This window comes from Phalangium opilio, unplaced genomic scaffold (genome assembly GCF_054372755.1).
Source record: "Phalangium opilio isolate 3A_F unplaced genomic scaffold, DU_Popi_V2 ptg000100l_1, whole genome shotgun sequence".
Classification (NCBI taxonomy): Eukaryota; Metazoa; Arthropoda; class Arachnida; order Opiliones; family Phalangiidae; genus Phalangium; species Phalangium opilio.
Genome location: NW_028324203.1, coordinates 534,031 through 561,468, shown reverse-complemented (window position 1 = coordinate 561,468; position 27,438 = coordinate 534,031). Strand labels below are relative to the sequence as shown.

General features: G+C 39.5%; 2 protein-coding genes and 25 non-coding genes across 30 annotated transcripts; all 27 read left to right on the top strand.

Moving 5' to 3' along the window:
- Positions 1-49: 49 nt before the first annotated feature.
- On the top strand, positions 50-121 carry TRNAS-AGA (transfer RNA serine (anticodon AGA)). The gene has a single exon. It is a non-coding gene; the product is annotated as a tRNA-Ser (tRNA).
- Positions 122-523: 402 nt separating this feature from the next.
- On the top strand, positions 524-595 carry TRNAP-AGG (transfer RNA proline (anticodon AGG)). The gene has a single exon. It is a non-coding gene; the product is annotated as a tRNA-Pro (tRNA).
- Positions 596-998: 403 nt separating this feature from the next.
- TRNAS-AGA (transfer RNA serine (anticodon AGA)) lies at positions 999-1,070 on the top strand. Its single transcript has one exon. It is a non-coding gene; the product is annotated as a tRNA-Ser (tRNA).
- Positions 1,071-1,156: 86 nt separating this feature from the next.
- TRNAS-AGA (transfer RNA serine (anticodon AGA)) lies at positions 1,157-1,228 on the top strand. The gene has a single exon. It is a non-coding gene; the product is annotated as a tRNA-Ser (tRNA).
- A 719-nt stretch (positions 1,229-1,947) lies between these two features.
- Positions 1,948-2,019, top strand: TRNAS-AGA (transfer RNA serine (anticodon AGA)). The gene has a single exon. It is a non-coding gene; the product is annotated as a tRNA-Ser (tRNA).
- Positions 2,020-2,103: 84 nt separating this feature from the next.
- TRNAP-UGG (transfer RNA proline (anticodon UGG)) lies at positions 2,104-2,175 on the top strand. The gene has a single exon. It is a non-coding gene; the product is annotated as a tRNA-Pro (tRNA).
- Positions 2,176-2,261: 86 nt separating this feature from the next.
- On the top strand, positions 2,262-2,333 carry TRNAS-AGA (transfer RNA serine (anticodon AGA)). The gene has a single exon. It is a non-coding gene; the product is annotated as a tRNA-Ser (tRNA).
- Positions 2,334-2,892: 559 nt separating this feature from the next.
- On the top strand, positions 2,893-2,964 carry TRNAP-UGG (transfer RNA proline (anticodon UGG)). The gene has a single exon. It is a non-coding gene; the product is annotated as a tRNA-Pro (tRNA).
- Positions 2,965-3,049: 85 nt separating this feature from the next.
- TRNAP-AGG (transfer RNA proline (anticodon AGG)) lies at positions 3,050-3,121 on the top strand. Its single transcript has one exon. It is a non-coding gene; the product is annotated as a tRNA-Pro (tRNA).
- Positions 3,122-3,208: 87 nt separating this feature from the next.
- TRNAP-AGG (transfer RNA proline (anticodon AGG)) lies at positions 3,209-3,280 on the top strand. Its single transcript has one exon. It is a non-coding gene; the product is annotated as a tRNA-Pro (tRNA).
- An 880-nt stretch (positions 3,281-4,160) lies between these two features.
- TRNAP-UGG (transfer RNA proline (anticodon UGG)) lies at positions 4,161-4,232 on the top strand. Its single transcript has one exon. It is a non-coding gene; the product is annotated as a tRNA-Pro (tRNA).
- Positions 4,233-4,318: 86 nt separating this feature from the next.
- On the top strand, positions 4,319-4,390 carry TRNAP-UGG (transfer RNA proline (anticodon UGG)). The gene has a single exon. It is a non-coding gene; the product is annotated as a tRNA-Pro (tRNA).
- Positions 4,391-4,476: 86 nt separating this feature from the next.
- Positions 4,477-4,548, top strand: TRNAP-AGG (transfer RNA proline (anticodon AGG)). Its single transcript has one exon. It is a non-coding gene; the product is annotated as a tRNA-Pro (tRNA).
- Positions 4,549-4,635: 87 nt separating this feature from the next.
- TRNAP-UGG (transfer RNA proline (anticodon UGG)) lies at positions 4,636-4,707 on the top strand. Its single transcript has one exon. It is a non-coding gene; the product is annotated as a tRNA-Pro (tRNA).
- An 86-nt stretch (positions 4,708-4,793) lies between these two features.
- On the top strand, positions 4,794-4,865 carry TRNAP-UGG (transfer RNA proline (anticodon UGG)). Its single transcript has one exon. It is a non-coding gene; the product is annotated as a tRNA-Pro (tRNA).
- Positions 4,866-4,951: 86 nt separating this feature from the next.
- On the top strand, positions 4,952-5,023 carry TRNAP-UGG (transfer RNA proline (anticodon UGG)). The gene has a single exon. It is a non-coding gene; the product is annotated as a tRNA-Pro (tRNA).
- A 721-nt stretch (positions 5,024-5,744) lies between these two features.
- TRNAS-AGA (transfer RNA serine (anticodon AGA)) lies at positions 5,745-5,816 on the top strand. The gene has a single exon. It is a non-coding gene; the product is annotated as a tRNA-Ser (tRNA).
- Positions 5,817-6,855: 1,039 nt separating this feature from the next.
- TRNAS-AGA (transfer RNA serine (anticodon AGA)) lies at positions 6,856-6,927 on the top strand. Its single transcript has one exon. It is a non-coding gene; the product is annotated as a tRNA-Ser (tRNA).
- Positions 6,928-7,648: 721 nt separating this feature from the next.
- On the top strand, positions 7,649-7,720 carry TRNAP-AGG (transfer RNA proline (anticodon AGG)). The gene has a single exon. It is a non-coding gene; the product is annotated as a tRNA-Pro (tRNA).
- Positions 7,721-8,531: 811 nt separating this feature from the next.
- Positions 8,532-8,654, top strand: TRNAL-CAA (transfer RNA leucine (anticodon CAA)). The gene is made up of 2 exons: positions 8,532-8,569; positions 8,609-8,654. It is a non-coding gene; the product is annotated as a tRNA-Leu (tRNA).
- A 442-nt stretch (positions 8,655-9,096) lies between these two features.
- On the top strand, positions 9,097-9,220 carry TRNAL-CAA (transfer RNA leucine (anticodon CAA)). The gene is made up of 2 exons: positions 9,097-9,135; positions 9,175-9,220. It is a non-coding gene; the product is annotated as a tRNA-Leu (tRNA).
- A 2,136-nt stretch (positions 9,221-11,356) lies between these two features.
- TRNAL-CAA (transfer RNA leucine (anticodon CAA)) lies at positions 11,357-11,480 on the top strand. The gene is made up of 2 exons: positions 11,357-11,395; positions 11,435-11,480. It is a non-coding gene; the product is annotated as a tRNA-Leu (tRNA).
- Positions 11,481-14,540: 3,060 nt separating this feature from the next.
- On the top strand, positions 14,541-18,142 carry LOC149632008 (sterile alpha motif domain-containing protein 3-like). The gene is made up of 8 exons (XM_089851085.1): positions 14,541-14,729; positions 14,804-15,055; positions 15,599-15,793; positions 15,859-15,940; positions 16,492-16,665; positions 16,776-16,976; positions 17,128-17,302; positions 17,772-18,142. The coding sequence occupies exons 2-8, from the start codon at positions 14,949-14,951 to the stop codon at positions 18,140-18,142; spliced, it is 1,305 nt and encodes a 434-aa protein (XP_089707211.1). The 5' UTR covers positions 14,541-14,729; positions 14,804-14,948.
- Positions 18,143-20,238: 2,096 nt separating this feature from the next.
- On the top strand, positions 20,239-20,311 carry TRNAV-AAC (transfer RNA valine (anticodon AAC)). The gene has a single exon. It is a non-coding gene; the product is annotated as a tRNA-Val (tRNA).
- Positions 20,312-21,066: 755 nt separating this feature from the next.
- On the top strand, positions 21,067-21,139 carry TRNAV-AAC (transfer RNA valine (anticodon AAC)). The gene has a single exon. It is a non-coding gene; the product is annotated as a tRNA-Val (tRNA).
- A 755-nt stretch (positions 21,140-21,894) lies between these two features.
- Positions 21,895-21,967, top strand: TRNAV-AAC (transfer RNA valine (anticodon AAC)). The gene has a single exon. It is a non-coding gene; the product is annotated as a tRNA-Val (tRNA).
- A 1,766-nt stretch (positions 21,968-23,733) lies between these two features.
- Positions 23,734-24,994, top strand: LOC149632004 (uncharacterized). 4 transcript variants are annotated; one of them, XM_089851075.1, is made up of 4 exons: positions 23,734-24,116; positions 24,194-24,242; positions 24,307-24,479; positions 24,537-24,994. In XM_089851075.1, the coding sequence occupies exons 3-4, from the start codon at positions 24,342-24,344 to the stop codon at positions 24,966-24,968; spliced, it is 570 nt and encodes a 189-aa protein (XP_089707201.1). In that variant the 5' UTR covers positions 23,734-24,116; positions 24,194-24,242; positions 24,307-24,341; the 3' UTR covers positions 24,969-24,994. The 4 variants fall into 4 exon arrangements, with proteins under 4 accessions (XP_089707201.1, XP_089707203.1, XP_089707200.1 ...); XM_089851077.1 differs by lacking the exon at positions 24,537-24,994 and having other exon boundaries at positions 23,734-23,958; positions 24,030-24,116; positions 24,307-24,456; XM_089851074.1 differs by having other exon boundaries at positions 24,307-24,994.
- Positions 24,995-27,438: the final 2,444 nt, after the last annotated feature.

Here is a 27,438-nt window from a genome sequence, read left to right as displayed (position 1 = left end):
AACTAAATACAGGTTAGTCCTATGAGTTGAGCATGGCTCTGATACGCATGGTCCGTTGGTCTAGGGGTATGATACTCGCTTAGAATGCGAGTGGTCCCGGGTTCAAATCCCGGACGGACTCGAGTTTTTCAAGAAGTATTTTAGTGAAATTAAATGCAACTAAATACAGGTTAGTCCTATGAGTTGAGCATGGCTCTGATACGCATGGTCCGTTGGTCTAGGGGTATGATACTCGCTTTGGGTGCGAGTGGTCCTGGGTTCAAATCCCGGTCGGACCCGAGTTTTTGAAGAAGTAATTTAGTGACTATTTAAATGCAACTAACTACAGGTTAGGCCTATGTATTGAGCATGTTTATAATACGCATGATCCGTTGCTCTAGGGGTTTGGTACTCGCTTTGGGTGCGAGTGGTCCCGGGTTCAAATCCCGGACGGACCCGAGTTTTTCAAGAAGTATTTTAGTGACATTTAAATGCAACTAAATACAGGTTAGTCCTATGAGTTTAGCATGGTTCTGATACGCATGGTCCGTTGGTCTAGGGGTATGATACTCGCGTAGGGTGCGAGTGGTCCCGGGTTCAAATCCTGGACGGACCCGAGTTTTTGAAGAGGTAATTCAGTGACTATTTAAATGCAACTAACTACAGGTTAGGCATATGAGTTGAGCATGTCTCTGATACGCATGGTCCGTTGGTCTAGGGGTATGATACTCGCTTTGGGTGCGAGTGGTCGCGGGTTCAAATCCCGGACGGACCCGAGTTTTGAAGAAGTAACTTAGTGACTATTTAAATTCAACTATCTACAGGTTAGGCCTATGAGTTGAGCATGTCTCTGACAAACATGGTCCGTTGGTCTAGGGGTGTGATACTCGCTTAGGGTGCTAGTGGTCCCGGGTTCAAATCCCAGACGGACCCGAGTTTTTCAAGAAGTATTTTAGTGACATTTAAATGCAACTAAATACAGGTTAGTCCTATGAGTTGAGCATGGCTCTGATACGCATGGTCCGTTGGTCTAGGGGTATGATACTCGCTTAGAATGCGAGTGGTCCCGGGTTCAAATCCCGGACGGACTCGAGTTTTTCAAGAAGTATTTTAGTGAGATTTAAATGCAACTAAATACAGGTTAGTCCTATGAGTTGAGCATGGCTCTGATACGCATGGTCCGTTGGTCTAGGGGTATGATACTCGCTTAGAATGCGAGTGGTCCCGGGTTCAAATCCCGGACGGACTCGAGTTTTTCAAGAAGTATTTTAGTGAAATTAAATGCAACTAAATACAGGTTAGTCCTATGAGTTGAGCATGGCTCTGATACGCATGGTCCGTTGGTATAGGGGTATGATACTCGCTTTGGGTGCGAGTGGTCCTGGGTTCAAATCCCGGTCGGACCCGAGTTTTTGAAGAAGTAATTTAGTGACTATTTAAATGCAACTAACTACAGGTTAGGCCTATGTATTGAGCATGTTTATAATACGCATGATCCGTTGCTTTAGGGGTTAGGTACTCGCTTTGGGTGCGAGTGGTCCCGGGTTCAAATCCCGGACGGACCCGAGTTTTTCAAGAAGTATTTTAGTGACATTTAAATGCAACTAAATACAGGTTAGTTCTATGAGTTGAGCATGGCTCTGATACGCATGGTCCGTTGGTCAAGGGTTATGATACTCGCGTAGGGTGCGAGTGGTCCCGGGTTCAAATCCTGGACGGACCCGAGTTTTTGAAGAAGTAATTTGGTGACTATTTAAATGCAACTAGCTACATGTTAGGCCTATGAGTTGAGCATGTCTCTGAGACGCATGGTCTTTTGGTCTAGGGGTATGATACTCGCTTTGGGTGCGAGTGGTCCCGGGTTCGAATCCCGGACGGACCCGAGTTTTTCAAGAAGTATTTTAGTGACATTTAAATGCAACTAAATACAGGTTAGTCCTATGAGTTGAGCATGGCTCTGATACGCATGGTCCGTTGGTCTAGGGGTATGATACTCGCTTAGAATGCGAGTGGTCCCGGGTTCAAATCCCGGACGGACTCGAGTTTTCAAGAAGTATTTTAGTGAAATTAAATGCAACTAGCTACATGTTAGGCCTATGAGTTGAGCATGTCTCTGAGACGCATGGTCCGTTGGTCTAGGGGTATGATACTCGCTTTGGGTGCGAGTGGTCCCGGGTTCGAATCCCGGACGGACCCGAGTTTTTCAAGAAGTATTTTAGTGACATTTAAATGCAACTAAATACAGGTTAGTCCTATGAGTTGAGCATGGCTCTGATACGCATGGTCCGTTGGTCTAGGGGTATGATACTCGCTTAGAATGCGAGTGGTCCCGGGTTCAAATCCCGGACGGACTCGAGTTTTTCAAGAAGTATTTTAGTGAAATTAAATGCAACTAAATACAGGTTAGTCCTATGAGTTGAGCATGGCTCTGATACGCATGGTCCGTTGGTCTAGGGGTATGATACTCGCTTTGGGTGCGAGTGGTCCTGGGTTCAAATCCCGGTCGGACCCGAGTTTTTGAAGAAGTAATTTAGTGACTATTTAAATGCAACTAACTACAGGTTAGGCCTATGTATTGAGCATGTTTATAATACGCATGATCCGTTGCTCTAGGGGTTTGGTACTCGCTTTGGGTGCGAGTGGTCCCGGGTTCAAATCCCTGACGGACCCGAGTTTTTCAAGAAGTATTTTAGTGACATTTAAATGCAACTAAATACAGGTTAGTCCTATGAGTTGAGCATGTCTCTGACAAACATGGTCCGTTGGTCTAGGGGTGTGATACTCGCTTAGGGTGCTAGTGGTCCCGGGTTCAAATTCCGGACGGACTCAAGTTTTTCAAGAAGTATTTTAGTGAAATTAAATGCAACTAGCTACATGTTAGGCCTATGAGTTGAGCATGTCTCTGAGACGCATGGTCCGTTGGTCTAGGGGTATGATACTCGCTTTGGGTGCGAGTGGTCCCGGGTTCGAATCCCGGACGGACCCGAGTTTTTCAAGAAGTATTTTAGTGACATTTAATGCAACTAAATACAGGTTAGTCCTATGAGTTGAGCATGGCTGTGATACGCATGGTCCGTTGGTCTAGGGGTATGATACTCGCGTAGGGTGCGAGTGGTCCCGGGTTCAAATCCTGGACGGACCCGAGTGTTTGAAGAAGTAATTTAGTGACTATTTAAATGCAACTAGCTACAAGTTAGGCCTATGAGTTGAGCATGTCTCTGATACGCATGGTCCGTTGGTCTAGGGGTATGATACTCGCTTAGGGTGCGAGTGGTCCCGGGTTCAAATCCCGGACGGACCCGAGTTTTTGAAGAAGTAATTCAGTGACTATTTAAATGCAACTAACTACAGGTTAGGCATATGAGTTGAGCATGTCTCTGATACGCATGGTCCGTTGGTCTAGGGGTATGATACTCGCTTTGGGTGCGAGTGGTCGCGGGTTCAAATCCCGGACGGACCCGAGTTTTGAAGAAGTAACTTAGTGACTATTTAAATTCAACTATCTACAAGTTAGGCCTATGAGTTGAGCATGACTCTGACAAACATGGTCCGTTGGTCTAGGGGTGTGATACTCGCTTAGGGTGCTAGTGGTCCCGGGTTCAAATCCCAGACGGACCCGAGTTTTTCCAGAAGAATTTTAGTGACATTTAAATGCAACTAAATAAGGGTTAGGTCTATGAGTTGAGCATGGCTGTGATACGCATGGTCCGCTGGTCTAGGGGTATGATACTCGCTTAGGGTGCGAGTGGTCCCGGGTTCTAATCACGGACGGACCCGAGTTTTTGAAGAAGTAATTTAGTGACTATTTAATTGCAACTAACTACAGGTAAGGCCTATGTATTGAGAATGTTTATGATACGAATGATCCGTTGGTCTAGGGGTTTGATACTCGCTTTGGGTGCGAGTGGTCCCGAGTTCAAATCCCGAACGGACCCGAGTTTTTGAAGAAGTAACTTAGTGACTATTTAAATTCAACTATCTACAGGTTAGGCCTATGAGTTGAGCATGTCTCTGACACACATGGTCCGTTGGTCTAGGGGTGTGATACACGCTTAGGGTGCTACTGGTCCCGGGTTCAAATCCCGGACGGACCCGAGTTTTTGATGAAGTAATTTAGTGACTATTTAAATGACATTGGCTACAGGTTAGGCCTATGTATTGAGCATGTCTCTGATACGCATGGTCCGTTGGTCTAGGGGTATGATACTCGCTTTGGGTGCGAGTGGTCCCGGGTTCAAATCCCGGACGAACCCGAGTTTTTCAAGAAGTATTTTAGTGACATTTAAATGCAACTAAATACAGGTTAATCCTATGAGTTGAGCATAGCTCTGATACGCATGGTCCGTTGGTCTAGGGGTATGATACTCGCTTTGGGTGCGAGTGGGCCCGGGTTCAAATCCCGGACGGACTCGAGTTTTTCAAGAAGTATTTTAGTGACATTTAAATGCAACTAATTACAGGTTAGTCCTATGAGTTGAGCATGGCTCTGATACGCATGGTCCGTTGGTCTAGGGGTATGATACTCGCTTAGGGTGCGAGTGGTCCCGGGTTCAAATCCCGGACGGACCCGAGTTTTTGAAGAAGTAATTCAGTGACTATTTAAATGCAACTAACTACAGGTTAGGCCTATGAGTTGAGCATGTCTCTGATACGCATGGTCCGTTGGTCTAGGGGTATGATACTCGCTTTGGTTGCGAGTGGTCCCGGGTTCAAATCCCGGACGGACCCGAGTTTTTCAAGAAGTATTTTAGTGGCATTTAAATGCAACTAAATACAGGTTAGTCCTATGAGTTGAGCATCGCTCTGATACGCATGGTCCGTTGGTCTAGGGGTATGATACTCGCTTTGGTTGCGAGTGGTCCCGGGTTCAAATCCCGGACGGACCCGAGTTTTTCAAGAAGTATTTTAGTGACATTTAAATGCAACTAAATACAGGTTAGTCCTATGAGTTGAGCATGGCTCTGATACGCATGGTCCGTTGGTCTAGGGGTATGATACTCGCTTTGGTTGCGAGTGGTCCCGGGTTCAAATCCCGGACGGACCCGAGTTTTTCAAGAAGTATTTTAGTGGCATTTAAATGCAACTAAATACAGGTTAGTCCTATGAGTTGAGCATCGCTCTGATACGCATGGTCCGTTGGTCTAGGGGTATGATACTCGCGTAGCGTGCGAGTGGTCCCGGGATCAAATCCTGGACGGACCCGAGTTTTTGAAGCAGTAATTTAGTGACTATTTAAATGCAACTAGCTACAGGTTAGGCCTATGAGTTGAGCATGTCTCTGATACGCATAGTCCGTTGGTCTAGGGGTATGATACTCGCTTTGGGTGCAAGTGGTCCCGGGTTCAAATCCCGGACGGACCCGAGTTTTTCAAGAAGTATTTTAGTGACATTTAAATGCAACTAAATACAGGTTAGTCCTATGAGTTGAGCATGGCTCTGATACGCATGGTCCGCTGGTCTAGGGGTATGATACTCGCTTAGGGTGCGAGTGGTCCCGGGTTCTAATCACGTACGGACCCGAGTTTTTGAAGAAGTAATTTAGTGCATATTTAAATGCAACTAACTACAGGTAAGGCCTATGTATTGAGAATGTTTATGAAACGCATGATCCGTTGGTCTAGGGGTTTGATACTCGCTTTGGGTGCGAGTGGTCCCGGGTTCAAATCCTGGACGGACCCGAGTTTTTGAAGAAGTAATTTAGTGACTATTTAAATGCAACTAGCTACAGGTTAGGCCTATGAGTTGAGCATGTCTCTGATACGCATGGTCCGCTGGTCTAGGGGTATGATACTCGCTTAGAATGCGAGTGGTCGCGGGTTCAAATCCCGGACGGACCCGAGTTTTTGAAGAAGTAACTTAGTGACTATTTAAATTCAACTATCTACAGGTTAGGCCTATGAGTTGAGCATGTCTCTGACACACATGGTCCGTTGGTCTATGCGTGTGATACTCGCTTAGGGTGCTAGTGGTCCCGGGTTCAAATCCCAGACGGACCCGAGTTTTTCCAGAAGAATTTTAGTGACATTTAAATGCAACTAAATACAGGTTAGTCCTATGAGTTGAGCATGGCTCTGATACGCATGGTCCGCTGGTCTAGGGGTATGATACTCGCTTAGGGTGCGAGTGGTCCCGGGTTCTAATCACGTACGGACCCGAGTTTTTGAAGAAGTAATTTAGTGCATATTTAAATGCAACTAACTACAGGTAAGGCCTATGTATTGAGAATGTTTATGAAACGCATGATCCGTTGGTCTAGGGGTTTGATACTCGCTTTGGGTGCGAGTGGTCCCGGGTTCAAATCCTGGACGGACCCGAGTTTTTGAAGAAGTAATTTAGTGACTATTTAAATGCAACTAGCTACAGGTTAGGCCTATGAGTTGAGCATGTCTCTGATACGCATGGTCCGTTGGTCTAGGGTCATGATACTCGCTTTGGGTGCGAGTGGTCCCGGGTTCAAATCCCGGACGGACCCGAGTTTTTCAAGAAGAATTTTAGTGACATTTAAATGCAACTAAATACAGGTTAGTCCTATGAGTTGAGCATGGCTCTGATACGCATGGTCCGCTGGTCTAGGGGTATGATACTCGCTTAGGGTGCGAGTGGTCCCGGGTTCTAATCACGTACGGACCCGAGTTTTTGAAGAAGTAATTTAGTGCATATTTAAATGCAACTAACTACAGGTAAGGCCTATGTATTGAGAATGTTTATGAAACGCATGATCCGTTGGTCTAGGGGTTTGATACTCGCTTTGGGTGCGAGTGGTCCCGGGTTCAAATCCTGGACGGACCCGAGTTTTTGAAGAAGTAATTTAGTGACTATTTAAATGCAACTAGCTACAGGTTAGGCCTATGAGTTGAGCATGTCTCTGATACGCATGGTCCGCTGGTCTAGGGGTATGATACTCGCTTAGAATGCGAGTGGTCGCGGGTTCAAATCCCGGACGGACCCGAGTTTTTGAAGAAGTAACTTAGTGACTATTTAAATTCAACTATCTACAGGTTAGGCCTATGAGTTGAGCATGTCTCTGACACACATGGTCCGTTGGTCTATGCGTGTGATACTCGCTTAGGGTGCTAGTGGTCCCGGGTTCAAATCCCAGACGGACCCGAGTTTTTCCAGAAGAATTTTAGTGACATTTAAATGCAACTAAATATAGGTTAGGTCTATGAGTTGAGCATGGCTCTGATACGCATGGTCCGCTGGTCTAGGGGTATGATACTCGCTTAGGGTGCGAGTGGTCCCGGGTTCTAATCACGGACGGACCCGAGTTTTTGAAGAAGTAATTTAGTGCATATTTGAATGGAACTAACTACAGGTAAGGCCTATGTATTGAGAATGTATATGATACGCATGATCCGTTGGTCTAGGGGTTTGATACTCGCTTTGGGTGCGAGTGGTCCCGGGTTCAAATCCTGGACGGACCCGAGTTTTTGAAGAAGTAATTTAGTGACTATTTAAATGCAACTAGCTACAGGTTAGGCCTATGAGTTGAGCATGTCTCTGATACGCATGGTCCGTTGGTCTAGGGTCATGATACTCGCTTTGGGTGCGAGTGGTCCCGGGTTCAAATCCCGGACGGACCCGAGTTTTTCAAGAAGTATTTTAGTGACATTTAAATGCAACTAAATACAGGTTAGTCCTATGAGTTGAGCATGGCTCTGATACGCATGGTCCGTTGGTCTAGGGGTATGATACTCGCTTAGGGTGCGAGTGGTCCCGGGTTCAAATCCCGGACGGACCCGAGTTTTTGAAGAAGTAATTCAGTGACTATTTAAATGCAACTAACTACAGGTTAGGCATATGAGTTGAGCATGTCTCTGATACGCATGGTCCGTTGGTCTAGGGGTATGATACTCGCTTTGGGTGCGAGTGGTCGCGGGTTCAAATCCCGGACGGACCCGAGTTTTTGAAGAAGTAATTCAGTGACTATTTAAATTCAACTATCTACAGGTTAGGCCTATGAGTTGAGCATGTCTCTGACACACATGGTCCGTTGGTCTAGGGGTGTGATACTCGCTTAGGGTGCTAGTGGTCCCGGGTTCAAATCCCGGACGGACCCGAGTTTTTGAAGAAGTAATGAGGGCGTGGGTTCGAATCCCACTTCTGACACAATATGTTTTATGAAAATAAGTGGAAGAGATGTAATTTTAAAACGTCCAAATTACGCAAAACCATGTCAGGATTGCCGAGCGGTCTAAGGCTACAGATTCAAGGGTTGTTAGTTTCATTGGTTCACGATGTCAATCTGTGTATTCTGGGCCTCGTATGAGGGCGTGGGTTCGAATCCCACTTCTGACACGATATGTTTTATGAAAATAAGTGGAAGAGATGTAATTTTAAAACCCCAAATTACACAAAATCACGTCAGGATTGTCGAGCGGTCTAAGGCGACAGACTCAAGGGTTCTTAGTTTCATTGGTTCACGATGTCAATCTGTGTGTTCTAGGCCTCGTATGAGGGCGTGGGTTCGAATCCCACTTCTGACACGATATGTTTTATGAAAATAACTGGAAGAGATGTAATTTTAAAACGTCCAAATTACACAAAATCACGTCAGGATGGCCGAGCGGTCTAAGGCGACAGACTCAAGGGTTCTTAGTTTCATTGGTCCACGATGTCAATCTGTGTGTTCTGGGCCTCGTATGAGGGCGTGGGTTCGAATCCCACTTCTGACACGATATGTTTTATGAAAATAACTGGAAGAGATGTAATTTTAAAACGTCCAAATTACACAAAACCATGTCAGGATTGCCGAGCGGTCTAAGGCTTTAGATTCAAGGGTTCTTAGTTTCATTGGTTCACGATGTCAATCTGTGTATTCTGGGCCTCGTATGAGGGCGTGGGTTCGAATCCCACTTCTGACACGATATGTTTTATGAAAATAACTGGAAGAGATGTAATTTTAAACGTCTAAATGACTTAGAACCACGGCAGGATGGCCGAGCGGTGTAAGGCTGCAGACTCAAGGGGCTTAGCTTCCTTCGTTCACGATGTGAAACTGTGTTATTCTGGGCCTCGTATGAGGGCGTGGGTTCGAATTCCACTTCTGAAACGATATGTTTTATGAAAATAACTGGAAGAGATGTAATTTTAAACGTCTAAATGACTAAAATTCACGTCAGGATGGCCGAGCGGTTGTAAGGCGCCAGACTCAAGGGTTCTTAGTTTCATTGGTTCACGATGTCAATCTGTGTATTCTGGGCCTCGTATGAGGGCGTGGGTTCGAATCCCACTTCTGACACTATATATTTTATGGAAATAACTGGAAGAGATATAATTTTAAAACGTCCAAATTACACAAAACCATTTCAGGATTGCCGAGCGGTCTAAGGCTACAGATTCAAGGGTTCTTAGTTTCATTGGATCACGATGTGATTCTGTTTATTCTGGTCCTCGTTTGAGAGAGTGCGTTCGAATTCCATTTCTGACACGATGTTTTACGAAAATAACTGGAAGAGATGTAATTTGAAAACGTCCAAATTACACAAAATCACGTCAGGATGGCCGAGCGGTCTAAGGCGACAGACTCAAGGGTTCTTAGATTCATTGGTCCACGATCTCAATCTGTGTGTTCTGCGCCTCGTATGAGGGCGTGGGTTCGAATCCCACTTCTGACACGATATGTTTTATGAAAATAACTGGAAGAGATGCAATTTTAAAACGTCCAAATTACACAAAATCACGTCAGGATGGCCGAGCGGTCTAAGGCGCCAGGCTCAAGGGGCTTAGCTTCCTTCGTTCACGAAGTGAATCTGTGTTATTCTGGGCCTCGTATGAGGGCGTGGGTTCGAATCCCTTTTTTGACACGATATGTTTTATGAAAATAACTGGAAGAGATGTATTTTAAAACGTCCAAATTACACAAAACCATGTCAGGATGACCGAACGGTCTAAGGCGACAGACTCAAGGGTTCTTAGTTTCATTGGTCCACGATGTCAATCTGTGTGTTCTGGGCCTCGTATGAGGGCGTGGGTTCGAATCCCACTTCTGACACGATATGTTTTATGAAAATAACTGGAAGAGATGTAATTTTAAAACGTCCAAATTACACAAAACCATGTCAGGATTGCCGAGCGGTCTAAGGCTACAGATTCAAGGGTTCTTAGTTTCATTGGTTCACGATGTCAATCTGTGTATTCTGGGCCTCGTATGAGGGCGTGGGTTCGAATCCCACTTCCAACACGATGTTTTATGAAAATAACTGGAAGAGATGTAATTTTAAAACGTCCAAATTACACAAAATCACGTCAGGATGGCCGAGCGGTCTAAGGCGCCAGGCTCAAGGGGCTTAGCTTCCTTCGTTCACGAAGTGAATCTGTGTTATTCTCGGCCTCGTATGAGGGCGTGGGTTCGAATCCCTTTTCTGACACGATATGTTTTATGAAAATAACTGGAAGAGATGTATTTTAAAACGTCCAAATTACACAAAACCATGTCAGGATGACCGAACGGTCTAAGGCGACAGACTCAAGGGTTCTTAGTTTCATTGGTTCACGATGTCAATCTGTGTGTTCTGGGCCTCGTATGAGGGCGTGGGTTCGAATCCCACTTCTGACACGATATGTTTTATGAAAATAACTGGAAGAGATGTAATTTTAAAACGTCCAAATTACACAAAACCATGTCAGGATTGCCGAGCGGTCTAAGGCTACAGATTCAAGGGTTCTTAGTTTCATTGGTTCACGATGTCAATCTGTGTATTCTGGGCCTCGTATGAGGGCGTGGGTTCGAATCCCACTTCTGACACGATATGTTTTATGAAAATAACTGGAAGAGATGTAATTTCAAAACGTCCAAATTACACAAAATCACGTCAGGATGGCCGAGCGGTCTAAGGCGCCAGACTCAAGGGGCTTAGCTTACTTCGTTCACGATGTGAATCTGTGAATTCTGGTCCTCGTATTAAGGAGTGGGTTCGAATCCCACTTCTAACACGATATGTTTTATGAAAATAACTGGAAGAGATGTAATTTTAAAACGTCCAAATTACACTAAACCACGTCAGGATGACCGAGCGGTCTAAGGCGACAGACTCAAGGGTTCTTAATTTCATTGGTCCACGATGTCAATCTGTGTGTTCTGGGCCTCGTATGAGGGCGTGGGTTCGAATCCCACTTCTGACACGATATGTTTTATGAAAATAACTGGAAGAGATGTAATTTTAAACGTCTAAGTGACTTAAAACCACGGCAGGATGGCCGAGCGGTGTAAGGCTCCAGACTCAAGGGGCTTAGCTTCCTTCGTTCACGATGTGAAACTGTGTTATTCTGGGCCTCGTATGAGGGCGTGGGTTCGAATTCCACTTCTGAAACGATATGTTTTATGAAAATAACTGGAAGAGATGTAATTTTAAACGTCTAAATGACTAAAATTCACGTCAGGATGGCCGAGCGGTTGTAAGGCGCCAGACTCAAGGGTTCTTAGTTTCATTGGTTCACGATGTCAATCTGTGTATTCTGGGCCTCGTATGAGGGCGTGGGTTCAAATCCCACTTCTGACACTATATATTTTATGGAAATAACTGGAAGAGATATAATTTTAAAACGTCCAAATTACACAAAACCATTTCAGGATTGCCGAGCGGTCTAAGGCTACAGATTCAAGGGTTCTTAGTTTCATTGGATCACGATGTGAATCTATGTATTCCGGTCCTCGTTTGAGAGAGTGCGTTCGAATTCCATTTCTGACACGATGTTTTACGAAAATAACTGGAAGAGATGTAATTTTAAAACGTCCAAATTACACTAAACCACGTCAGGATGACCGAGCGGTCTAAGGCGACAGACTCAAGGGTTCTTAGTTTCATTTCGATAAAATACCCTGTGGGGAAGGTTTACCATAAGTTATAGGGGAAAGCTATATTTTCGCTGTAAATGTTGCCGACTGAAAAACAACATTTACTAAGGTTTTTCGGTTTAAGGGCCCAGTTGAATTATGTCAAAAAAACTGCACCAATTAGTAACAAAAACAGTTCTTTAATGACATTCATTTAAGTAAATTAATCCACCATACGCGCACTGCTAAAGTAGCAGAAAAAAACTCGTGTTAACGCGTATGAGATCCAAGGAAGATCCATGTTCGAAGTGAAGTATAAAATGTCGCCAATAGAGTGCTGTCAGAAGCGCGGGTGTGACGTCACCCATGCTGTTTCCCATAAAGAAAAAACGGTAACTGTCATGGCCGCCCATTGCTAAAGGCAGAATCATGACGTTTAACCTTGTATCTGACGTCACAACTGACAGCACTCTATGCTCTCTCTCTCTCTCTCTTAGTTTTCTTAAGCCTTTCACCTTTTATTTGTAAAAACCCGCTTAGTCATGTTTTTGGTCGAGAGAGAGAAAGAGATACTATCTCGCTAGGAATGGAAAGTCCCCGTCTTTGGTGGTCCTCTCTTCTCGTCGCTCGAGATTCTCTTCAATCATGGAAAATTTTGTACCACCAAAGACGTGCTTCCAAAAGTCCACAATTTCAATAAGTATAAGTAAATACAGAAAAAAATAGTTTCAAATTAGAATACAAAATTAAAATGAATACAAAATAAAAGTAATACAAAAATACAGAATTTCAGTTCACGACTGATTTACTTTTTAACATACCCAAAACAAACAAGATGTATAATTTCTCCCCAAAAATTACTCGCTTTTTATATGTACACTATTTTCATAAATAGTCTAAATACTTTAGTATTTACGTCTGCGCAGGCGCGAACGGCCGTCAACGCACCTGGCAAAGCTACAAGTTGCTTGTGTAAGAAGCTAGACTTAACTTAATTTTTAATTGGCTTGTTTTACAACCGAACATTTTTACAACGGGCCAAAATCTGGTTTCCCGTTTTTTGTCAGCCACCCCAATCACGCGGATAGCCGTTAATTATTTTTACGATTCCACTTTTTTCTCTATGACAGAAGTACTAGGGGACTGTCCATAAACTACGTCACGCAAAAAAGTCAGATTTTTAATCCCTCCCTCCCCCATCGTCACACTACCGTCTTAATAATGTGAACCCCTCCCTTTCAGTGTACGTCACACAGATATCGTTAACCCCCCTTAAAAATTAAAACTATCCATTTTTCAAATATATATTTATTTATAATTCGGCAATTTCCAAGAATACCACCCACCTCTCGGATTTTAATTTGGTTTGGTTTTTTGGAAAGTATATGAGGTAAGAAAAATTATGCCGTAAAAATTTTTGGCCGGAATTTAATAGGAAAAAAGTTAGAGCAAAAAGAAAATTTGGAAAAGCCCCCCTATTTATATAAATATGGAGGGTCCCGGCACGCGCGTATACTCGATTATTGCCTTTGTTAAATCGTCCCCCTTATTTCAACGCCCCTACTTCACCCACTCCACCCCCGTGTGAGACTGAGGATTTCGCCTCCCATGTCATAGTGCGTACTTCAGGCATCTTACAGAAACTTGTGTGAACTTGTCATTTTTCTGGCGCAATACTTTGAAAATCTTAAGCTAGAGCTTGACGTACACGTTATTCGGCCCATTTATCAAAACATCTATTACTAGCCTACATTCGTTTAAGGTTGGAGATAAATTAAACCACGCAATAAACAAGGGATGAGTGTGATTTCGCACTACCAAGGTGCATACTTTTATCAATTTGATTTATCAATACGATGTCCTCACGGAAAAAGTACTATGTTACACTTGATGGAAAAATACTAACATCCCCCAACAGCGATGGTTGTACAATATTAATCACGTGAGCGCTTTTGTTTATTGCAATTGTTAATAAATTGTAATTTAAAATACTTTAAATTCAGTAACAACTATAATGATATATCAAAGAAAATCGACTATTTGAAAAGTTGGAATCAAAATTTAAAACAACTGCAAGAAACGCTTCATCCATATAAAAAATCGGAACAATTAGATGTAAAAACAAAAACCAGGAACGAGAGATATTTGAGAAACATTGAGAACATTACTAGAAAAGTAGATAGAGAAATAGCGGAACTCGAGGAGAGAAATTTTGCATACCAACATTAATAATTTTTAGTTTCTTTGCCATACTGATAACTATTTTACAAGGAGTATTAAGAGAATATTTTTTTTTTTCATTCATGGACGAAATTCTATATCGAGTTACCTATTATAAAGAGTTAGTATCAAATTTAAAAATTCTATAGGAGCAAAAGATGGTTTAATTTCACAACTAAGCTACCTCTTTTTATAAAACCAATAATAATGGCAGCCCACATCTTTGTCTGTATTAAGCTCTTTGGAAAAATAACATGGTATACCGCTAGTTTATCTCTTAGTTTCATCATAGAGGATAGACAGAAGAGGAGTAGCAGTTATAATCAGTTCTCGTTTAAGATTTTGGGGCTATTTCTGGCATTCGGTTTTCTGGTAGACACGTGACTTGTATAGAAGGTAATCAGCCAATGGGAAAAAACAGGAAACGAAGGGTAAACTTGGGGCGAAATTTTCCATTATGCATTGGTAAATACCATACTGTCTACTCCTCTACTGTCTATCCTCTATGGTCAGAGGGGGGATACACGGCACTGCCCTCTGTCAACTTGCTGTAAGGTTAATTCATTCATTTTAAATAGGATGGCGTGGTTTTTCCTATAAATATCGTCTATACAATAAACTTATCATTAACAAAGGCTTAATAATTCATTATTTTAAGGTTTATGATAAATTGTTTATGCAAGAACTTGAGGTTGATCAATCAACTGAATTCCATGACTTAATGGTGATTCAAGTGAGAAATTCGTTTGACAGCGTACGTTAGAAATTGGAACACTAAAATGTTTGAAATTATTTAATTTAACATCTACAATTTAAATTGTTATACAGGAAGAAGAGCCTAATCTTAAAAAAAAAAAAGATTTCTAGCCATGATGACAGTGAAATCTTAGTTAATGAAGAGCAAACACAAAAAAAAAACAAAGATTTGAGTAGAAAACTGGCCAGCACCAGTACCAAGGAAGTTTCATCTTCCATGGAAGGAACAGAATCAGAGGTGGTAGATCCAGACTCTCCAGAATCACAGGTGGTAGATCCAGGCTCCCCAGAATCATCCAGTCCGAATTTATCAACAAACTCCTGGTAATTATGTTATACTTACCTATATACAATATTAAAAGACAGGCTGACGGCGAAAATTTAACTTTTCCTGTCATATTCGAATTAATAGCTTTCATCTAAAAACAATAAATTATTTATATTATATATTCAAAATAAAATTATATATATATTCAAAATAAAATTATATATATATTCAAAATAAAATTATATATATATTCAAAATAAAATTATATATATATTCAAAATAAAATTATATATATATTCAAAATAAAATTATATATATTCAAAATAAAATTATATATATTCAAAATAAAATTATTTATAATTTTAAAGGGAAAAGTTAACGAGAAAATTATTTAAATATATGTTATTGGCCATTAAAAACTATAAATATTTCCAATTAAAACTATACTTCTATCTACAATCTTTAGAAGTGATGAGCATTTAACTAACACTAAAAATATTTATAGTTTTTTATGGCCTATAACATATATTTAAATAATTTTAGCTTTCATTTTCCTTTAAAGGATGATTATACCTGTTTTAATATGTCTTGATTTCCAGGGTTCTTCAAAATGAAACAACAACTATTCCAAAAAATTGCAAAACTACATTTTGTTTGGATTACAAAGTTCCCACCCTACCTGAAGAAGCAACAAACCCCCAGAAATATAAAGCTCTAAGTGAAATTCAAAAAGAATTTATCAACAAGGAAGTCTTGACCCTTATTTCAAATGACTTAATTCACAAATACTCTCTGTAAGTTGTGCAAGACAAGGTGGTAATTTTTTTATTTTTACTTTATTAATGTATCTATTGTTTAGATATCCTTTATCTTGGGTTGCGGTAGCAAAGAAATTGATCAGAGAATATCCTCATCTAAGTCAAACTCCCGGAGCTGGATATGTAAGGTTTCATTAACATCTTTTTAAGAAAGAGTGAAATAACCTGACAACCATGTTTAAACTAACCATACCAAAAAAGTGTCCATAGTTCTATATGAATTTTCAAAGTTTTTCTGAATTATTAATTAATTGAATATTAATTAATAATTAATTATTAATTAATTTATTATTAATTAATTATTAATTAATTATTAATTAATTATTAATTTATTATTAATTAATTATTAATTTATTATTAATTAATTATTAATTTATTATTAATTAATTATTAATTTATTATTAATTAATTATTAATTTATTATTAATTAATTATTAATTTATTATTAATTAATTATTAATTTATTATTAATTAATTATTAATTTATTTTTAAAATGATTCTGGGATATTTCCTGATTAACTATGCAGATAGGTTTTAGAATTAGTAGAAGAATCGATAAAAAATAGCGTTCTTTTCCTATTCATCATCCCATTAAAGCAAGGGACTGTATATCGTGAAAGAGTCCTTTGAAGGATAGTTAACAGATATATTGCTTTTTTATTTAATTTCATAGGAGTTTTGGCAAAACAAACTGAGATCAAAATTCAAGAACTTTCGGTTTAAAATTAAAGATGACGAAACTGTGAACAAAGCTAAGGCTAAATTTGGCTTGGCGTCGAAAAAAAGCGCAAATAATACCAGCTGTGACACTGTAGAAGGAGAAGAAGCAGTTAGATTTGAAATGCCAGTAAGTAAGATAAAAAGATTTGGGGTGGTTAAGTGGGAATAAGTGAGAATAATTGCATTATTCTACTAAAAGGTCTGTTATATAAATATATTAACTTCATTTCGTTGCAGGAACCTGAAGTTTTTGAGGATGATATTTCAATATCATTTCACAAGAAACACATGGTCGAAGAACTTAAGAAAAATGATCCTGACTGGACAATTATTCGATCAAAAATGATTTCTACTATAACTGATCGAACTAAATTAATACGTACGGAAAGCTTAAATGTCGTACTTCAAGAGTATCCTGCTTTAAACTATTCAGAGCAGGTATTTATTATATTTAATATTTTAGAAATAGATATATTTAAGAAAATACAACTTCCTAAGAAATATATTTTTTATCAACTTGTCATGCTTTAAAATTTCTTTAAATTACTATTTTTGATTTAAATATTAAAAATGTTTTCTTTTAATTTAGATTAACTTGGAGTTTTTCAACATAAAAAAAATAAATTTGAACGAAAAACTTCTTACATCACTGTTGGTAAATTCGGACATAATTTGGAAAATTGTAAAAGCTAAAACAACGCTGGATTTAAAAACTGAAATCCTCGAAGCAATAAGAAAGGAAAATGATATTCAAGAACAAAATAGTAAATATATTATTTACATATTTTTCATTTCTAATAAAATATACAGGTTGTTGGTAGGACCGAAGTACAGTGGATTCTATGGGCTGTTTTAGTTGAAAATGTTCTATGACATCATCGGAGCGTTTAAAAGATGACCCATTACCTTTAAATTAGAAGCTGAAAGACTGCTTATTTAATTGAGCTGGTCATCCGTAAAACACTCCAATTATGTCTTGTTTAGGGTGGCCCTCAGAGCAAAATGTCATAGAATATTTTCGATTCAAAATCACCCATTGAACCATCCCACTGCAATTCGGTCCTACCATCTTTTTTGGAACACTATGTTTCACATTACATAAGTTTATATGTTCTATAATTAAACTTCAAAACTTATTCAAACTCAATTTCAATCACCAAACTGGATTGCAACTTTGCAATACCTTAATGCCCCACACCAAAATTTAAATTTTTGTACTAAATCTTTCAATAGGGATACGTGCAACTGGCACTCTCCTCCTAATACCGAGTCTTTTTCGGGAGCGCTACCAAAGAATGTTTTGTGCTAAAAATGACTGTAATAATATGGAAACTGGACCCTTGGTGGTTTTCAATGGAAAAACAATTTACTCTAGTACTGAATTCTCAATTTATTTGGATAAAGCAAAAATTTGTGAGGCGCAAGATATTTTGTCAGCTTTTTCAGTATTTTTTGGATCATTTTGGATATTTAACGTGGTTTACACGAAATGCCTTTTTAAAACCATTACATTTGTGGAGCATTACCTTTTGGGTATTAATTATACGAAACTATGCACAAAGGTAAATAATGTTATAAAAGAATGCGAAAATTCGATGCAGTGAAAATGATAAAAAAGTGCTTTTATCATCAATGTAAATACTGATCATTAAATAACTCTAAAGAAGACAATTGTTTAATTTTCATGAGTTATAGGCCTATATACGTTATTCTACCTTATTTGTGTATCATGAAGGTTAAAACAACTTAAATTATGTGTATTAACGGATTTAATTTAGAAATTCAAAAGGGGTTCAAGTATAGAAGCTAAATAACTAAGGATTTCCTAAGAATACTTAGATTTTAAATATGTCATCGTAGGGTTAAACGATAACTCTTTATGGTTTAATTTACTAGTAGGGTTTAATTAAGACAAGCAGGGTCTAAATAATAATTCGTATAGTTTAAATAAGAATTGGTTGGGTTTAAATAAGAATTCGTAGGGTTTAAATGAAGAGTTCGTAGGTTTTAAATAAGAATTTTAAGGGTTTATATACGAATTGCTAGGGTTTAAATAAGAATTCCCAGGGTTTAAATAAGAATTCCCAGGGTTTAAATAAGAATTCCCAGGGTTTAAATAAGAATTCCCAGGGTTTAAATAAGAATTCCCAGGGTTTAAATAAGAATTCCCAGGGTTTAAATAAGAATTCTCAGGGTTTAAATAAGAATTCTCAGGGTTTAAATAAGAATTCCCAGGGTTTAAATAAGAATTCGTAGGGTTTAAATGAAGAGTTCGTTGGGTTTAAATAACAATTCGTTGGGTTTAAATAAAGAGTTCGTTGGGTTTAAATAAGAATTCGTAGGGTTTAAATAAGAATTCGTAGGGTTTAAATAAGAATTCGTAGGGTTTAAATAAGAATTCGTAGGGTTTAAATAAGAATTCGTAGGGTTTAAATAAGAATTCGTAGGGTTTAAATAAGAATTCGTAGGGTTTAAATAAGAATTCGTAGGGTTTAAATAAGAATTCGTAGGGTTTAAATAAGAATTCGTAGGGTTTAAATAAGAATTCGTAGGGTTTAAATAAGAATTCGTAGGGTTTAAATAAGAATTCGTAGGGTTTAAATAAGAATTCGTAGGGTTTAAATAAGAATTCGTAGGGTTTAAATAAGAATTCGTAGGGTTTAAATAAGAATTCGTAGGGTTTAAATAAGAATTCGTAGGGTTTAAATAAGAATTCGTAGGGTTTAAATAAGAATTCGTAGGGTTTAAAAAGGGTTTAACAGGGTTTTCAAACAAGGATTTCTAAAAGTGCCTCCGAAGGGTTTTTAAAAAAACCCTTTTTTTCAACAGTGTAGTAATAATCTAGATCTCTTGCAAAACTTTGGGTTATCACGTATCTATTGTGTAGTGGTTATCACGTCCGCCTAACACGCAGAAGGTCCCAGGTTCTAGCCCTGGTAGATACATGTTTTGACCATCGTGACTGGACATAATAATAAGCTAGATCTCTTCGAAAACTCAGAACAACCACGTATCTATGGTTTAGTGGTTATGACTTCCACTTTAAACGCGGAAGCTCCCAGGTTCGAGCCCTGGTAGATACATGTTTTGACCATCATGATTGGACATAATAATAATCTAGGTCTCTTGCAAAACTTTGTATTGCCACTTATCTATTGCGTAGTGGTTACCACGTCCGCCCAACACGCGGAAGGTCCGAGGTTCGAGCCCTGGTAGACACATGTTTTGACCATCGTGATTGGACATAATAATAAGCTAGATCTCTTCAAAAACTCAGAACAACCGATTATCTGTGGTTTAGTGGTTATGACTTCCACTTTAAACGCGGAAGGTCACAGGTTCGAGCCCAAATAGATACAAGTTTTCACCATCGTGATTAGACATAATAATAATCTAGATCTCTTGCGAAACTTTGGGTTATAACGTATCTATTGTGTAGTGGTTATCACGTCCGCCTAACACGCGAAAGGTCCCAGGTTCGAGCCCTGGTAGATACATGATTTGACCATCGTGATTGCACATAATAATAAGCTAGATCTCTTCGGAAACTCAGGACAACCAAGTATCTATGGTTTAGTGGTTATGACTTCCACTTTAAACGCGGAAGTTCCCAGGTTCGAGTCCAGATAGATACATGTCTTGACCATCGTGATTGGATATAATAATAATCTACATCTCTTGCAAAACTTTGGGTTATCACGTATCTATCGTGTAGTGGTTATCACGTCCGCCTAACACGCGGAAGGTCCCAGGTTCGAGCCCTGGTGGATACATGATTTGACCATCGTGATTGGACATAATAATAAGCAAGATCTCTTCGAAAACTCAGAATAACCACGTATCTATGGTTTAGTGGTTATGACTTCCACTTTAAACGCGGAAGGTCCCAGGTTCGAGCCCAGATAGATACAAGTTTTGACCATCATGATTGGACATAATAATAATCCAGATCTCTTGCAAAGATTTGGGTTATCACGTATCTATTGTGTAGTGGTTATCACGTCCGCCTAACACGCGAAACGTCCCAGGTTCGAGCCCTGGTAGATACATGATTTGACCATCGTGATTGGTCATAATAATAAGCTAGATCTCTTCGAAAACTCAGGACAACCAAGTATCTATGGTGTAGTGGTTATGACTTCCACTTTAAACGCGGAAAGTCCCAGGTTCGAGCCTAGATAGATACAAGTTTCGACCATCGTGATTGGACATAATAATAATCTAGATCTCTTGCAATACTTTGTATTACCACTTATCTATTGTGTAGTGGTTACCACGTCCGCCTAACACGCGGAAGGTCCCTGGTTCGAGCCCTGGTATATACATGATTTGACCATCGTGATTGGTCATAATAATAAGCTAGATTTCTTCGAAAACTCAGGACAACCAAGTATCTATGGTTTAGTGGTTATGACTTCCACTTTAAACGCGGAAGTTCCCAGGTTCGAGTCCAGATAGATACATGTCTTGACCATCGTGATTGGATATAATAATAATCTACATCTCTTGCAAAACTTTGGGTTATCACGTATCTATCGTGTAGTGGTTATCACGTCCGCCTAACACGCGGAAGGTCCCAGGTTCGAGCCCTGGTGGATACATGATTTGACCATCGTGATTGGACATAATAATAAGCAAGATCTCTTCGAAAACTCAGAACAACCACGTATCTATGGTTTAGTGGTTATGACTTCCACTTTAAACGCGGAAGGTCCCAGGTTCGAGCCCAGATAGATACAAGTTTTGACCATCGTGTTTGGACATAATAATAATCTAGATCTCTTGCAAAACTTTGGGTTATCACGTAACTTTCGTGTAGTGGTTATCACGTCCGCCTAACATGCGGAAGGTCCCAGGTTCTAGCCCTGGTAGATACATGATTTGACCATCGTGATTGGTCATAATAATAAGCTAGATCTCTTCGAAAACTCAGGACAACCAAGTATCTATGGTGTATTGGTTATGACTTCCACTTTAAACGCGGAATTTCCCAGGTTTGAGCCCTGGTAGATACATGTTTTGACCATCATGATTGGACATAATAATAATCTAGGTCTCTTGCAAAACTTTGGGTTATCACGTATCTATTGTGTAGTGGTTATCACGTCCGCCTAACTCGCGAATGGTCCCAGGTTCGAGCCCTGCTAGATACATGATTTGACCATCGTGATTGGTCATAATAATAAGCTAGATCTCTTCGAAAACTCAGAATAACCGAGTGTCTGTGGTTTAGTGGTTCTGACTTCCACTTTAAACGCGGAAGGTCCCAGGTTCGAGCCCAAATAGATACAAGTTTTCACCATCGTGATTGGACATAGTAATAATCTAGATCTCTTGCAAAACTTTGGGTTATCACGTATCTATTGTGTAGTGGTTATCACGTCCGCCTAACACGCGGAAGGTCCCAGGTTCGAGCCCTGGTGGATACACGTTTTGACCATCGTGATTGGACAAAATAATAATCTACATCTCTTGCAAAACTTTGTATTGTCACGTATCTATAGTGTATGGTTATCAAGTCCGCCTAACAGGCGGAAGGGCCCTGGTTAGAGCCCTGGTAGATACATGTTTTGACCATCGTGATTGGACATAATAATAAGCTAGATCTCTTCAAAAACTCAGAACAACCGAGTATCTGTGGTTTAGTGGTTATGACTTCCACTTTAAACGTGGAAGGTCCCAGGTTCGAGCCCAAATAGATACAAGTTTTGACCATCGTGATTGGACATAGTAATAATCTAGATCTCTTGCAAAACTTTGGGTTATCACGTATCTATTGTGTAGTGGTTATCACGTCCGCCTAACACGCAGAAGGTCCCAGGTTCGAGCCCTGGTGGATACATGATTTGACCATCGTGATTGGTCAAAATAATAAGCTAGATCTCTTCGAAAACTCAGGACAACCAAGTATCTATGGTGTAGTGGTTATGACTGCCACTTTAAACGCGGAAGGTCCCAGGTTCGAGCCCAGATAGATACAAGTTTTGACCATCGTGATTGGACATAATAATAATCTACATCTCTTGCAAAACTTTGTATTATCACGTATCTATAGTGTAGTGGTTATCAAGTCCGCCTAACACGCGGAAGGGCCCTGGTTAGAGCCCTGGTAGATACATGTTTTGACCATCGTGTTTGGACATAATAATAAGCTAGATATCTTCAAAAACTCAAGACAACCTAGTATCTATGGTGTAGTGGTTATGACTTCCACTTTAAACGCGGAAGTTCCCAGGTTCGAGCCCTGGTAGATACATGTTCTGACCATCATGATTGGACATAATAATAATCTAGGTCTCTTGCAAAACTTTTTATTGCCACTTATCAATTGCGTAGTGGTTACCACGTCCGCCCAACACGCGGAAGGTCCCAAGTTCGAGCCCTGGTAGATACATGTTTTGACCATCGTGACTGGACATAATAATAAGCTAGATCTCTTTGAAAACTCAGAACAACCACGTATCTATGGTTTAGTGGTAATGACTTCCACTTTAAACGCGGAAGGTCCCAGGTTCGAGCCCAGATAGATACAAGTTTTGACCATCGTGATTGAACATAATAATAATCTAGATCTCTTGCAAAACTTTGGGTTATCACGTGTCTTTTGTGTAGTGGTTATCACATCCGCCTAACACGCTGAAGGTCCCAGGTTTGAGCCCTGGTAGATACATGTTTTGACCATCGTGATTGGACATAATAATAAGCTAGATCTCTTCGAAAACTCAGGACAACCAAGTATCTATGGTGTAGTGGTTATGACTTCCACTTTAAACGCGGAAGTTCCCAGGTTCGAGCCCTGATAGATACATGTTTTGACCATCATGATTGGACATAATAATAATCTAGGTCTCTTGCAAAACTTTGTATTACCACTTATCTATGGTGTAGTGGTTATCACGTCTGCCTAACCATGGAGGAAGGGGGGAGGAGTCGAAATCTTGAGCCGAACTCTGCCCCGTACCGCGATATAATTTCCCACAAAAACGGGAGGATGGGGTGGGTTGAAATAGTGGGGGTCGCATCATCCATATCGTGGTAAACACACGTGACCTAGGTAGCTGGCGCCGTCTGTGACACCATGGTGACGGGTTTAATTTAATTGACTTCTGCTACTTCGAGGCGCGTACATTTCAACGGAGGAACGGAGTATTATTTGAATATGGGCATATACTGCGCGTATAAAAGCTGTAAAAACTACAACACAACTGAGCATTCGCGTAGTCAGGGAATAAAATATTATCCTGTACCGAAACCGAGGAGAAACTTCGATAAGTGTATAAGATGGGTTAAGGCAATTAATCGTGCGGATATAAAGACCCATGATGATGTTAAAACACATCATTATGTGTGTTCCAAACATTTTATCGGTGGGAACGGACCAACGGAAGAATTTCCTGATCCAACTAAAGACACCCAACAGGTAATATTTTTAACTACGTAAATCCAAAATTTTTGGACTGAATCACATGCATAACATTACAAAATAAACAGATCTCAGTTGGTTTGGATTTACAATACGTCGAAGGTGAAGATGAACCCACTGAGGAATATCATGGCCCGATTAAATCCGCCCAGAAGGTCACGATCAATTTAAATATTAATGCAACCCAAAATCATTTTATCCTAATTTTACTCTTTATACACATTATAAACAGAACCCTGTTGCGTTGGATCACACTTATTGTAAAAGACCACTGGGCAAAGGTGAGTTATTTACACATATTTGATCAACAGTTTTAAGTTTTAAACCTTTATATTTCACCCCTAGCTATCAGTTTGGCAACTGTAAATCCTTCCGCAGCTATGTTAGATAGTGTGATACATCCACCGGTTACCACTCCAGATATAATAACATCTCCCTCAGTTACCTTGGATATTGTGATTCCGCCATTGGTTGCTACTCCAGAAATGGAAACATCTCCTGCATCAACTTTGGATATTGTAATATTGCCAACGACTACCACGTCAGAAATGATAACATCTCCTGCTTCTACCCAGGAAACTTTATTACCTTACCCAGCTACGACATTGGAAACCCTAAAACCTCCCCTAGCTACACTGGATACATCAACAATGCCATTGGTTACCACACCAAAAGGTATGGCACCACACCTAGCTATCAATTCAACATCGCTGTGTTACACATCGGTGGAATTACATCCTCTGAAGAAACTTGCACAGGAGTTTTTATGTCATCGGCTAGAAAATTTAGATACTTGTGACTGGTCTATGGATATTCTAAAAGAATCAGAGAGCCATTTACTTAGTATAAAATGCTTGAAGTTTAGAAGAAGTGAGAATAATGGCTTTGTTACGGTCGAAATACCGCATTCTCAAATCCCTAGGGTGTATTTTTGCAACACATTAGTATCACCTGCTCATATATTATTTTCGTCAAGCTCAGTTGACTTTGGTGGCTCTGTTTCATGAATCAAGGAGTTAAACATCTTATTGTATGAAATAGAAAATTGGCAAACTTGTCAAGGTATACAAGGTGAATTGTTTGCACGTTTCAAGGAGAAATCTTTAAAACCCGCATATGTTTGCTCCACTAGTCAATCGATTAGATCGGAAAAATGTCAAAAATTATTTCTTAGCCAACGTACAAGAATTTGCCCATCATGTCGAATTACAAAGACTGTTTTGCATAATCGAAAGCACAGAGAAAAAGTACATAGTTTGAAAAATACTAATATACGTTATATGACCACAGATAATATCAAAAATCGTTTCCTGATAGTAAATACAAGAAACAAAGCTTTAAAGAAGAAAGTTAAAGCGCTGGATTTAAAAGTGAAGAAAAGCTTCAAAAAGGATGGATTTTTTATGTCTGAAGAAGAGAGTCGGGATTTCGAAGAAATTATTTCAAAAAATCCATTTCAAAGCAAATCAGTTTTTCAAAAGCTATTGATGCGTGAGCAATTAAAATTAATTCGAAACAAAAAATCCAGACCAAGAAAATGGCATCCAGCAATCATCCAATGGTGCATTTCCATAAAAGCAAAATCACCTAGTGCCTATGAAGCTATTCGTCAAGCATTTTCCCTGCCTTCGCAAAGAACGCTATACAATTACACTGTAGACCTAACAACTGAAAGTGGCTTTAATGACGCTGTTCTTTTGGAAATGATGGAAAAAATAGATATAGTCAATTTAGAGGAACACCAAAAGTATTTTTCGCTAGTGCTGGATGAAATTCAAATCAAACAGGATTTAGTGTTCAACAGTAGCACGGGTGAATTAATTGGAGGTATCAAGCTCAACCAATTTAGAAATGAAGTATTGGAGTTAGAAAATCGCTTAAAAGATACCACAGATGATGGAAATATACCCTTGGCAAATCACGTGCTTCAGTTGATGGTGCGAGGTTTGACGACAAATTTTAAATACCCGTACGCCTTTTTTCCTTGTGGAAATTTACATGCAGATGATCTGTACTCGATACTTTGGGAAGCTATTGAAAACCTACAGGCAGCTGGATTTAGAATTCTCACAGTGGTATGCGATAAAGCTTCAACCAATATGAAATTAATAAAACTTTGCACAGAAGGTGTTCAAAAACTGAAGAATCATAGAGTAGGGTATCAAGCCAAAAATCCATTCAACAACGGAGAACCACTTTACTTCGTTTCTGACGTATGTCACAATATAAAAACCGCAAAAACTGCCCTTAACAACAGCGGAAAAATGAAAAAACACAAGGATGGTACTTTTCAGCCAATTAGACTTTTAAAAAAGAATGGCAGGCTTCTCCTATGGAAGCACATAGCCGATACATACGAAATAGATTCAAATTCTCTACTACGATTAGCACCTAAATTAACTTATAATCATGTTCATCCAAATCCGCACAGCTGCATGAGGGTAAAACTTGCAACCCAAGTTCTGAGCACCACCACTGCCAACGCCGTGGAAGAACTGATTGGTGAAGAGGCAATAGAAACTGTCAAATTTCTACGACTGTTCGATACTTTCTTTGACATCCTAAATGTATCGAACACTCATACATACTTTACAAAGAAAAAGCCAGCTTTGGAACCATTCAAGAGATTAGATGATTGGCGTTTTAAGGTAAAAAGTACTAAATGCTACTATCAAAGAGAATGAGAGAAAGGTACCTGTGTGCCTGAATAAGGGTGATTCCTAGAGAAAAGGTTTTAAGTTACCCAATCCCTTGAACACGCCATTACTTAAGAATTATTTATCCATTCTCTTTGCTGCAATTATCAGTGAAAAATTAAACATCCATTCATTCTGACGTTCATTAATTTTTAGTGGCTACAAGAGGAATTTCTTGCTTATTTAGATGAGTGGGAAGCCGAGGTAAATCAAATAGATGTCGATGAAGATTTTGACCGATCAAAAATGCTCCTTAGCAGGGAAACTCTGGAGGGTATTCGAATAACTGGTTTGTGTTTAAAATATTTAATACTACCACAAACTTTACTATTAATATATTTCAATTTTAAATCGACCATTTCAGTATACGCAACTATTGATGTTGTAAAGTTTTTGCTCCAAAAAGGAGCACCTTACGTTTTAACGGCGAAACTAAACCAAGATTTGGTGGAAAATTACTTTAGCCGGCAGCGAGGGTCATGCGGATCTGGTGAAAACCCAACAATTAGTCAATATGGACAAGGATCGAAAAGGCTTAAACTAATGAAATCTTTAATTCCAAGAGCTAAAAATGGAAATTGCACAGCGACCAAAAAAAAAAAGAATTAATAGAAGGATATTGGCTCGAAATGCTTTTCGAGAATTAAAATAATATGAAATAAACATATTTTTAACTATTGGTTTTTTTTCTGGGAACATAAAACTTTCAGTTCTTTCCGAATGCCACTGCTGGTTAAGCAATCCTTTTTCGACATCTGGACTGCGTTCTTAACCATTCTTG

Coding starts and splice junctions, on each gene's coding strand:
- LOC149632008 (XM_089851085.1), top strand. CDS start 14,949: ATGGAAGGAACAGAATCAGAGGTGGTAGATCCAGACTCTCCAGAATCA. Junction 15,056..15,598: donor AATTTATCAACAAACTCCTG/GTAATTATGTTA, acceptor CTTGATTTCCAG/GGTTCTTCAAAATGAAACAA. Junction 15,941..16,491: donor AAACTCCCGGAGCTGGATAT/GTAAGGTTTCAT, acceptor TTAATTTCATAG/GAGTTTTGGCAAAACAAACT.
- LOC149632004 (XM_089851074.1), top strand. CDS start 24,342: ATGTTAGATAGTGTGATACATCCACCGGTTACCACTCCAGATATAATA.